Source organism: Archocentrus centrarchus, chromosome 3 (assembly GCF_007364275.1).
Source record: "Archocentrus centrarchus isolate MPI-CPG fArcCen1 chromosome 3, fArcCen1, whole genome shotgun sequence".
In the NCBI taxonomy this organism is placed as follows: Eukaryota; Metazoa; Chordata; class Actinopteri; order Cichliformes; family Cichlidae; genus Archocentrus; species Archocentrus centrarchus.
Window position 1 is genome coordinate 17366128 of NC_044348.1, and position 12416 is coordinate 17378543.

Consider the following 12416-nt stretch of genomic DNA (forward strand, 5'->3'; position numbering starts at 1 on the left):
ATGTGAGGCATTAATAGATTGCCCTCCTTTTGCTTTCCTGTGTAAAGGGGGGGGGGGGGGGGGTGCAGAGAAAAGCCTCCTTTCCATTCCCACATATTGGAAAAACAGGATCTGAATGTTAAATACGAGCCTAAAGAATCTATTAAAAACTTAACAGAAAAAAGAAAAAAAAAAAGTCGCAGACGCAAGAGAGTGCATCGCCTCCCCCTTTGGGACATCTAAAGATTAATTTCTGTTATTTGTGATTTGCTCTTGTACAACCTGAAACGGGGACACTGAGCCTACCTGGTGCATCGTTTAAATTTCACACATTGTACAAAGCAGAATTTAAGGCATTAACGACACATCATCGAAGCTATCTATACAAAAAATACATCTATCTACAGAAACACACAACCTGTGATTTCTCCGTGACTTTGTGTGCTTTACATTTCAAAACTCTTCAAACTACCAACAGATTTCAAACACTGTAAAGGAGGGCATTTAGTGCAATTACTTACAGCAACAGACTATCAGTGATGTGGATCATTAGACATCTTTGTTTGAGTGGATTCTTCTCAAAGCAGATGGCAAACACAACAAAAAAAAGGCTTGCTCCAGCACAGGATGGTCTTGCTGTGAGAATTAACAGGAAGTTAAGTCACAGGTGGCACTGCCTGCACCATTTAAATGCCGCCAAATGAATCCTGACCTAAAACACAATTGTGAAGTGGCACTTGTGCCAAGATAATGCTCCACAAATGCATGCATTTGATGATTTGGTAAAGTGTGTGGCATCGCAAGACAACAGACGTTTACGAGGATCACTGAGCATTTAAAAAAAAAAAAAAAAAAAAACAACAAATTGCTGCTTTGATTCCTATAAGACGGGCAATTTAAAGCAAAAACGCCATAACCGCACATCAGCATAGAATGACTGCATCAGCCCACCTGCCCTGCTACTTTAGAGCGCCGTACTTAAGACAATGAAGGGTACAATACTGAGGTTACTGCATAGAAAAGACTATGTGAAATGTTTTCAGGTATATTGCTTACAGCATGAAAAACTCAATGTGGCATCAGATGGCCAAAAAAAAAAAAAAAGGGGGGGGGGGGGGGGTTATTAATTGAAATCTTTCCTCCTGCCCACACTGGCTATAAAAAGATTCCTTTCTACACATAATTGAGGAGACACAAAGATCATCCATCTATTCAGCCATCTTCTGACACTTATTTGGATTGTGGGGACAGCGGTGTAAATAGAGACATCCAGACCTCGCTCTCCCTGGCCAGTTCTTCCGGAGGGATACTGAGGTATTCCCAAGCAAGCCGAGAGATGTAATCTTGTTGCAGCCTCCTCCCAGTAGAACACACCCGGAACACCTTAACCAGGATGTGCCCAGGAGACATCCTGAACTGGCTCTTTCCAGCGTTGAGGAGTAGCGGCTCTACTCTGTGGCCCTCCTAAATGACTGAGCTCCAGCACCCTTCGGAAGAAGCTCATTTCCACTGCATGTATCTGCAATCTCACTCTTTCAGTCACCATCCACAGCTCGAGGCCTTATGTGAGGGACAGGAAAATAGACTGACTGGTAAATCGACAGCTTTGCTTTTACACTCGGCTCTCTTCACAACAGATGGCTACAGCGTCCGCAGGGAGCGACAGGAGTGAGACAAAAATCAGGTGAAGTTAATATGAGGCTTCAGGAGTGAGTCTGCAAATCACAATGTGTATCTTGAAGGTGTGTCATATGTGGGTGGTGATGATAACCACGATGCTTAAAAAAAAAGAAATACTGACATGTTATTAATTCACACGTGATAATATCAAAAATTTGTCTAATTGTCTTCTTGTAAGGTTACGGTTACAGAGTCTTTCCACATCCTTACAATCATTAATACTTTTTTCTGAAATAAACCACACACGACAAACTAAATTAAAGATGAATTTGAGTGACTTGAATAATCACTTTCTCGCATTTTTTTAAACAGATATGGCACAATTGTTTCAGTGAAACCATCTCTTCAAAGGGTTATTTTAATGTGAAACTTTGAGATATGACTCCTGGAACCCAATATTACTATTACACAATAATTCCCTGAAAGACAGCTGTAGGTGTGTACAGGCAAGTATGGACAGGAGGAATAAGTTCTGTAAATCCATAAGAGAACTGTTTTTAAGGGAAACCCATCCTTTAAAACTGCTCATAATGGCAGAGCCAGGCCCAGTCTCATGAGCCCATGAAGTTCAGTGAACCACAAGGAGCTAAGGGAAACACACAACAGTGCCTGGACCTCACAAACAAACCAGTTCACCAACAGCGCCAACACTTCAGCCAGACACAGCAATAACAACCATACGACTGATGCTCCTGTGTGAGCACATCAAATTTAAAAGAAAAAAAAAAAAAAAAACCTTTTTGATGGGAATGTTTGCATGAGGAATGTTGTCTGATTACGATTTTATGTATGGTCTAATTGCACTTATTTTCAATTACATCCTTCTGGATTTTTTTTTCCTGTAAGAAAGCCAAAGGAAGAACCTGCAGCATTTATCTCGGCTAATTTGTAAACAGATTTAGAAACGCAAGTCAGTTTTTTTTTTTCCTCTCGCCACAAAACGCCAACAATACTTCAAACGTATTCCCTTCATTATAAAAAATAAACTACTGTACTGTTATTCCTATTTCAAGGTCAGTATGAAATAAATGTGTGACATCTGCTATGTGCAACACAAGACAATCTTAAGATCCACTGGTTAAAGGATACCCTAGTATGAAAGAAAAACACACTTTAAAAGGTCAAAAAGAAAACAAGTTGATGATGATCACGACTTAATTCGAGACAGACGTCTCTTGGAGATGCACTTCAGTAAATCCATATAAAGTATCATCAGTGAGATGAGGAATCCAGAAGGTTCACTGACAAAGACTTCTTGAGACATCTGCCAAAGGCTTTGTTTGTCTAGGATTACTGAATTAAAGAAAATGAGCACTAAAAAAAAAGTGCACCTTTAAAAGTCAAGGGATGGGAGGGTGAGTTCTCACACTGCACATGTATAGATATATATGACAGCCCACAAGGGATTCCTGGGAGAGGGCAATACACATCAGTATAGCCACACAATGTAAAAAGAACTATTGCTTTAATCTTGTTACTGAGCAAGTCGAGTTTAGAACATCACGCCCCCACTCATACACAGAAAAAAAGTACTACACCCTCCCACTCTGGGCTCTAGGTGGCAGTGCAGCTAGCGATGTAAAAGAGAAACATCTTGCTGACTCATTCCCACAGGTGGCTTTGGTGATGACCAGTCAGCGCCTCCTCCTTAATTACAAAGTTTAAAATAGCTGGTCGGGAAAGCTCTGAAGTAAACTGAGGATGGGAGGCCATCAGTTTGGAAGGGAAATTAAATCATTTAACTAATATGGAGGTCATACAATATTTTAGAGAGAAACCTAACAAATTCCTGTGAGCGTGGACTTGGTGACAGTAGTGAGAAGTAACCTCTGACAGAACCCCGCTAAGGGGTGTGGCCATCTCTCTCGACTGGTTTGGGTGACGAGGAAGTGAAGTGAGAACAGAGTAAAACGTAATAATGAGAAAAGTGAATAGTGGGAAAAGTGAATAGTGGAATGTGTGACATCTCTTAGAATTTTTGTAAATCTACATCAGGGGCATGAACCCAAATCTAAAGGTATGATGGTGCATCATTTTTTGAGGAGAAGAAATTGATTGCTGAACAAACAAGCTGATTGATTTTTCACTATGTATGTGTACGACAAGTGGGACATACCGCACTTGGCCTGAGACAGGATCTTTGCAGATAGGAGATAGGGGAGAGAGTATCTCTGCTGACAGCAGAGGTTTCAGACTCCTGCAGGAGAAGCATAATGTAACACACTGACAGCGTCAACAGTGCCAACATCACCACAGGAGCTGCTGATGTCAGCAACTCTACTCTTTTTTTTTTTTTTTTTTGTTTTTTTGAGGGCTAAATGATTTTCATAGAAATAGGATCTTGGGAGTGGAGCAGATCAACAATCCCTGGCTGCGATCTTTGTAATAGATCACGACCTGCAGAGTTGGTAGCTTCACTGTGATACACACTTTTTTTTTTGTCCATGGTCTTCTGATGAGACAGTCTGGTCAAAAAGGAAGCTAGTGTGTTTTGAATGCAATGATAACCTCCAAGTATGGTTAAGAGGAAGTGGCGACAAAGGAGGGAGGGAGGAAGAGAAATGCAGTGTGTAAGGACTCTATGGTAGGCATTTCTTCAGCTACATGCTTTCCACTCAGCTTTTCATGTCCCCATAAAACCTCACCTGGCTGGAGACTGAAACGCCTGTATCCTTTGGCTGAGTGACATCCAAACCACCTCAGAACTTCTCACCAGATAGGAAAACGATCTGGTCGTTTTTGTATATTTTAGGTGTGCAAAATCTCAAACATTCTGAAGATACATTCACACTCTTTTTTTCCTCTTTCTCTCCTTGTCAGATTCATTCTTACTTGTGGCAGTCTCATTATAGTTGCTACCAAATGTGATGCTACTTCCCTGCATTAGAGCGCCCCTCAATGGACAGTTTGACCTCCTGTGGGATGAAAGAAGGCCTTGTGTGGCTGGAGCTGATTATCTGAGGGCGTGGGCCTTCGTCTCCCTTCATACTGTATCTTCGGAGCCCAGGCGAGGACCAGCGCCTCTGAGACCCACCTAGTGCAGCTTGCATTGCTCCCATCCCTGCCTCTGCAAAAGCAGAGCCCTCTGTGTGCAAGTGGTAACTGCTCTGGCTCCTTGGATGCTCTCCTGAAGTCCTACTTGGTCTAAAGGGCAACTCGGTGTGCCCAACAACCCCCATTTGTGTGGCTTCGTCTTTATCAACCAAATCTTTCTCTGCATCCTTCTGTCTTTCTCTGTGGATGCGGTCCAACCTGAAATGAGATGGCAGCCGTGACTGCTGAGGGGCTGGAGGTCCCATAAGCTGGTGACCAGGTCCCGATGTGGCATTGGCTTTGCTTATAGTCCTGGACAGGTTCTGTTGTTGGTGCTGTTGTGAAGGATGGTGCTGCGGTTGTTTCTGCTGTTGTGGTGGAAGTTGCTGTTGCTGCAGAGTGATGGACACACACATGTCTCCAACTTGTAGATGATGGCAAGCCAAGCCGTAGAGCTGGGCTGTGCGTTCAGGGCTGCAAGATGACCATCCCTGACCAAAGACAAAGAAGGGGTGCTCCGGGGGCACGTCGATGGTCACTTTGCTCTGCTGCTCCCCCACAGTAAAATGAAGTGACACAAGACCTGGTCTCTGCTGGCTGGCACGGATGTCCATCACCAAGCTGGAGTCAATCTTAAGCCCTCCACTAACCTCAGCACTACGCACAAAATCCTGAGTCTGCAGGTCCTCCACACGCTTCAGCTCCCCAGTAGCCAGTTGAATAATTGCCCCCTTCATGAAGTGCGATGGGTTGCAGGGAGCCGGGGCGGAAGCAAGGCTTGAAGTTAAGGCCTGAGTCACATCTGCTGTAGGCTGGATTGGAGGCTGCTGCTGCTGAGCAGTGTTTGGCTCCGCCCTTTCAGGGAGGCACACTCTGGCTAAAGAATCAGAGGCTTTAAAGCTTGGGCTAGGGGAGGCCATGGTGGTAGAGGCATGGCTGGCTGAGGCATCATTTGCCTGTCCTGGGTAGTGTTGCTGTGTTGGTTGATGCGGGTGACACTCCACGGGAATAAGAACTGGTTGCCCATTAGCAAGCATGACAGCATGGCCTGGTTGTCCTGTTTGCTGCTGGAGGGCAGTGACTCTGTGATCACTGTAACTCGCTGACTGTGCTGTGTATGCAGCTCGGCTGGAAATTACACTTGGACTCTCTCCATGGACATCTCTGGCTCTGTGGCCACCCTGAGAGAGGTTCAAGGGAGCAAAGGAGACCTCTTTCCGTGCTCCAATACCACTTTGGCTAGAGGAAACCAAACGACCAACCACCTGCTGCACCTGGAAGTTGAATAAATAAATTATTAGTCATTCCGACAACTCTTAATTTTGCAGAACCACACAGAACAATTTCTAAATTGCTTATGGCACTTTTCTTCACTTTTCTTCTGAAGCATGCAACATCTAAGTATAAAATATGAGTGGCTCAACAAATGAACACTATCCAATTCCTCAAACTTCAAACTCTCCAACATAAAATTTCATGCCTTACCACAACTGATGTCAGGAAAAAGAGCTTCTGACTTCTTTTACAGCTAGACTGTAAAATGGTTTGATCTACATGAATTCCCTATTGGTCATGCTCTACTTGCAATATTGAAAGGTGTGACTCTCTTTGTATCAGGTGACACTTGTACTTTCACTTTAGTTTACAGTTAAAAACAAAACATGGAACAATGTCACATACAATCTTATATAACCTAACACCCCTGGATTTGCTCAATTTATGGATTATTCAGTTGTTAATTTTGGTTTATTCTAAGTGCTGTAACTTTCAGTAATTTCCAGAGGTATTTAAATCACCACTTTATCACTAAAGGTTACATAACAAAGTGATTACTGGGTCTCACCTCAAGGTCACTGTCCGGAGTGCTGCGCTGACCAGGTGAACTTCTCTCTTCCAGTCTTCGATTTTGCAGGATTTTGTCTTGGCTGTGCTCCTGTGATGCTGAGCTGGTTGCAACCTGTGGCAGACGTGCATTTCTGGCAGTGTAGACCAATTCTGGTATACCCTCTCTGGCTCCCTGCTCTTTGTCCCCTCCATTCATCTCTAATTCATTCTCCTGCTGGGAACTGTGGAAGTCTCTGGCGGCAGTGCCAGCCCTTGCTCCCTGAGGGTGGCAGAAGACTGGCATCCCTCGAGAGCTAAGCTCTGGTGCAGGCAGGACTCCAACAGCACTAAGGTGCTGCTGGGCAGCTTGCTCTGAGGGCAGCATCAGTGGGACACCACTAGAAGCTGCAACTTTGGCAAATGTATGAGCAGCTACCTGGGCTTGAGGAGGTGGGGAAACAACACCTTCCTGTATTACAGATGGGTAGGGAACCAGATGGGACACAGTATGGGGCTGAGAGATGGTGCCTGAGGGAGAGATTAATGATCCCGGGACAAAGCCAGGGGGTAGCGCGTAAGGTACCGCTGCATAAGGGGAGCTGACAAACTGGAGAGAAGAATGAGGGATTTGTGCATAACCAAGAGGGGGATAGGGAAGGCCCGGATGATGCTGCAGGAGTGGAGAGTGTACAGTATAGGCTGGAGAAATGTGGCTTAACACTGGGTGAAGACTGGTAGGTGAGTAGGTAACAGATGGAAGGGCCACTTTGTAGAGCATACTGTACTGGTCAACGGGCACTGCTGGTATGCTATCAGAATTATCCACACCATAATGAAGCCCTGGTTGAGCTCGCAGCCACTCTCCAGATGGGGTCCCTCCCTGAGTTTCACTGTTGGCTCCACAATTCTGGATGGAAACCACGTCCTCTTCTGCAATACAGCCGGCAGCACTGCCACCTCCACTGTTGCCCCCTCCAGGTGCAGCCCCACCTCCCGCTGCCCCTCCAGCTGCACTGCTGCTGTTACTTATTGGGAGGTCCCTCTTCTTAGGAGGCAGGCACTCCTGATTACGCTCCTGAGCTGGTTTCATTGCTATCCTCAGAACAACCCGGTAGCTTTACTGCACTGCACAGGAACCAAAACTTGCAAGCCAGTCAGCCCGCACAGGAACCAGTTCTGAAATCACCTGGTTCACCTCATCTACCAAACCACCTGAAGAAAAAAAAAAAATACAATAAAATAAGATACAGAATACCATCTCATCACATCAGTGCTTAATAATTGTTGTTAGGTTACTCTCAACTAGAAACAGAACGCATTAAAATGGACTTATTATGATTTCTTTTTTTTCAAGTCAAGTCAAGTCAAGTTTATTTATAAAGCACATTTAAAACAACGACGTTGACCAAAGTGCTGTACAAGATCTGTAACCCCAAGGACTATACTAAATAAAAATAAAAATATATAAATAAATAAATAAAATAATAAAATAAAAATAAATAAATAAAAACATTAAGAACAATAAATAACATAAGAAAATTAAAAATTAAAACGTTTAAAACAAGTACCATAAAATACCATAAAACAACCATCTAAAAGGAGGTAGCACTGCAGCCAAATGCCAAGGAAAAGAAATGTGTTTTTAATAGAGATTTAAATGTGTGTATCGTCTGAGCTGTGCGAATATGGAGAGGTAGATCGTTCCATAGCTTTGGTGCTGCTGCTGCAAAAGCTCGATCACCTCTCTGTTTTAGTCTGGTTTTAGGCCTCTGTAAGAGCAGCTGGTTCGATGACCTCAGAGCTCTTACAGGGGTGTGACAGTGAAGCAGCTCAGACAGATACAAAGGTGCCAGTCCGTTTAAGGCTTTAAAAGTAAGCAATAAAATCTTAAAATCGATTCTAAAACGGACAGGGAGCCAGTGAAGGGATGACAGGACTGGGGTAATGTGTTCATGCTTTTTTAAACCGGTTAAAAGACGAGCTGCCGCATTCTGGACTACCTGCAGGCGGCGCACAGATGATTGATCTATGCCAAAGTACAGAGAATTACAGTAGTCCAGGCGGGAAGTAATAAAAGCATGAATAACTTTTTCCAGGTCCTGCTGTGGGAGATAAGGTTTTACCTTGGCAATAGTTGGTAAAAACTGATTTTGGTAACAGCACTTACTTGCTTCTCCATTTTAAAACTACTATCTAAAATGACACCCAGATTTTTCACAGCATCACGACAGTGAGGAGCCAAATGACTCGGAGTGCCAGAGGAGTAGCTTGAGGGGTCAAATTTACCAAAGCATATGACCTCGGTTTTGCTTTCATTAAGTTTTAGGAAATTGTTTCTCATCCAGGACTTGATGTCACTTAGACAGTTCAGCAGGGGTTCCCATGGATCTCTGCTGTTCAGTTTGATGGGCATATACACCTGGATGTCGTCAGCAAAACAGTGGAAACAAATATTATGTTTCCTAAAAATCGACCCTAGAGGCAACATATACAATGAGAAAAGAATTGGGCCCAGAATGGACCCCTGAGGCACTCCACAAGAAAGCTTTGCTGTGGTAGAAAAACAGTCTCCTAGATGGACAGAGAAACTTCTATCAGTAAGATAAGATTTTTTTGGTAATTTATATACTGTTAAAGTGGTAAATGTTCATATTAAACATGGCCAGGTCAGTGTGTGTGCAAGTAATCCCTGTTAGCAAAAAGCTAAGGCTTCAGACAGACTTTTCTGCTCTTGCCTCTGTATGACAAGATAAATAAGGATTATTTTGAACTGTGAATTATGCAAAGTTACTCCAGTAGGAGAAAATTTTCAGCTGGAAATAAGTGAAACGGGTCTACTTTAAAGGTACCCCTATACTAATTTGTCACTCTCATCACGGAGATATAAAAAGAATGTTAATAATCGTCTCTGACCATGTCTGTCTGTAGGAGCAAAAGTCAACCATTCAACTGGCACAAAAACTTCTCCTGCCTGAGATACTCTTTATCGCTCCATTTTCAAAATTTTAGCAGGATTTTTTTGGATAGTAACTTCCTCTTACAGTCACATTATAATACAGTAACATCACTGCAATTAAATGCAACATTCACGGATTCCCCCACCCCACTGTCAACCATCTGACTGTTGATGGTCGGAGGAGAATGTTGTGGACTTGAGGAGAGTGCGCCCCCAGAATTTCCCTCTGACCATCAACAGCGTTGCTGTAGAAAGGGTGAGCAGCACCAAGTTTCTGGGTGTGTATGTCACAGAGAACCTCTCCTGGACCCTCAACAAGGCTTACCAGCACCTCTATTTTCTCCGCAAGCTACGAAGAGCTAGAGCCACATCCCCCATCATATGCACTTTCTATAGGGCCATGATTGAGGCTATCCTGACCAGCTGCATCACAGTGCGGTAAGGCACCCGCACAGCATCTTGCCGCAGGACCCTCCAGCGCATTGTGAGAGCATCTGAGAAGATCACAGGTGCCTTTGTGTACTAATTAGTTTTATATTTATTTAAACTTATTTCTCAAGTTTTAGTACTTTGTACAAATTTAGATTTACGTTTACACCGTTTGACCTCAGGTCTGAGTGTAACGCAATTTCAATCCTCTGTATGCCCTGCACATATGTGGTATTGACAATAAATAAACTTCGACTTGATAAACATCCAGCTGTTCTCTTCCATGTCTCCTTGAGTAGTTTTAAAGTTCAAAATATAACTGTTGGAATGTATACCAGCTCATTTTAAACTCCTCAATGAAACTATACAAACACAACCTGATTCAGAAGAGAATAAAACAAACCATACTGACAGATTTTTGGAGTAACTAGCTGGGAGATTTTTGGGCATCTCCCACATCACATTTACTAATTTAGCACACATATAACTTGGAAGAGCTCAGATTTTTTTTTTTTTTTTAAGTCCAGAATCCAGACTTCTTTCAGCACAACTGTACAGGAAAGCGTGTAAAGTTGCATACAGGAACATCTACTCCATAAAAGTCAGTTTTCTTCCTGTTATCGCTTCACTCCAAGGGAAATCTGTTTACCGTTAGCTGACTTGGCTAAAGTTAGCTAGCTACCAGAAATCCTTCTTTTAAAGACAAAGAAGTGACAGTGTGACACTTCGCAGAGCGACGCCAAATGCAGTTGGCGAGTTTAAACGGTAGCTGACGTTATACGAGGCCATTCACTTATCGCTATAATTTATCTGTAGGCACCAGCCCAGAGGTTCAGGCTAGTTAGCCGCACGGCTAAAGCTAGATGAAGTGACTCCAGCCCTGCTCGACTCACATCTGCTCAAAAGTACGATGGCAGCGCGCGGGGAGCCGCCGATAAACGTCCGTGCTTCGTCTCGTTCTGCGCACGTACCTTCAAATGTCATCGCGAACAGGAGTTTCTTTATTAAAAAGTTGATATGCGGAGGGGACAACTGAAGTAATCAAGGCTCAGGAGTCAAGCCCATTTCGAAGGCCAGCAGAGGCGCTCACCGATGACGTCACTACGTTTACTCCCTTACAGCAGGCGTGCACGAGTACGACCAGCACGCGGCTTTTATCAAACATGTACAGTACAAGTAAAAGTAATATTAAATTGTGATAATACGTTTAATTCCACGTGGACAGACACTCACCGGAAATTTTCTGGCTGGAAAAAAAAGAAACATAAAAACACATCAAAGCAAAAAAATATGGAGCTTCTTCTGTACCTGTAGGTGTTAGTGTCGGGTATTTTCAGTTCAAAAAAGGTTTAATATTGCTTTGTTTTCATCAGTTTCTGCATTAGCAGAGTGAATTTGTAAGGGATGTTTTTGTTTACTATGATATGATGGAAGTTATGTTATCAGGGGAAAGATGTGAAAGGTTCAGAATACGTATGACATACAAAACACAACATTTTGTCTACAGTCACGTGGACATCCCGGTCATCCCGGTCTCAGTGGACATGTTAACCAGTGCCAGGGATTGTTGAGAAATCTGATCAAATTGACAAAATGTAAATACATTTGTTTTATTTTGGTTATAATAATTTTGATAAGTCCACTTATTTTTTTTCCAAAATGTTTTCTTTTGATTCATACCCACATAGTTTTAAGTTTAGGCATAGCAAACTATAATAACCTCGGTTTAAATGAATTAAATGTACAGTATGGAGTGTCACACAGCAGGGGGAGCTGAAGACATGTACCAAATAGATTTTACTATTGAAACAGTAACTTCATATTAACTGCAGTGTCAGAAACCCTCCAGTTATTAGAGTCATTTTAAACAAAGTGATCCACAGTAGACTATACACAACTATACTTTTGTACCTCATATTTTTGTTTTGGCATTTTTAATATTTAATAAAGTAAAATATGGTGGTAGTACATAATCCTGCTGTGCTGGAATAACTGGCTGCAGCTTTTCAGTGTGTCAACTCCTCTGCAGCTGCTGGTATGATTTAAATATATATTAAGAAATAAGCAACATGTGGGCTTTGCCTTTACTTGAGTGCAGTAAATTCTTGCCACTGACATGCAGTGAACATGGAGGTGTTGCCTGATCTCTGAGCCAAACAAAAGGCACTTGAATATACACTAAAAATATGCAGGTGTGTCCACAGTAGCTGGAAACATCTGAAAGGTGCCAGGCCTTTACAGGCCCTGAGCAGAAAGTCATAAGATGTTGTTACAGACATTTCTCCAAAGGAAAAGCTCAGATGCAAGCAGTGATATTTACAGCATCCCACATAGGTGTTCCAGTTCCCATATATTGTCTTAATGTGCCATCCTTCACTGAGATGCTACAGTGGATCATAACCCTTGTTGACGTTGGTAGTTAGGCTTATGCTTTGACTGCTGTGACCTGAAAAAATGTCAGCTCTATAAAGATCAGAAAAATTTGGTTAAAAGGAGAAACTTGCATAAGTGGATC

At 42.8% G+C, this 12416-nt stretch overlaps 1 protein-coding gene across 1 annotated transcript; it reads right to left on the reverse strand.

Annotated features, from left to right (window-relative positions):
* Window positions 1-1186: 1186 nt before the first annotated feature.
* On the reverse strand, window positions 1187-11009 carry atxn1l (ataxin 1-like). The gene is made up of 3 exons (XM_030724894.1): window positions 10873-11009; window positions 6536-7728; window positions 1187-5966 (listed from the first exon to the last, which is right to left on the reverse strand). The coding sequence occupies exons 2-3, from the start codon at window positions 7604-7606 to the stop codon at window positions 4530-4532; spliced, it is 2508 nt and encodes an 835-aa protein (XP_030580754.1). The 5' UTR covers window positions 7607-7728; window positions 10873-11009; the 3' UTR covers window positions 1187-4529.
* Window positions 11010-12416: the final 1407 nt, after the last annotated feature.

What these genes read in the sequence shown, in the direction of transcription:
- atxn1l (XM_030724894.1), bottom strand. Translation starts at nt 7,606, where the DNA reads ATGAAACCAGCTCAGGAGCGTAATCAGGAGTGCCTGCCTCCTAAGAAG. An exon ending in CTCCGGACAGTGACCTTGAG is followed by an intron (nt 5,967 to 6,535) that starts GTGAGACCCAGT and finishes TTCAACTTCCAG; the next exon opens with GTGCAGCAGGTGGTTGGTCG.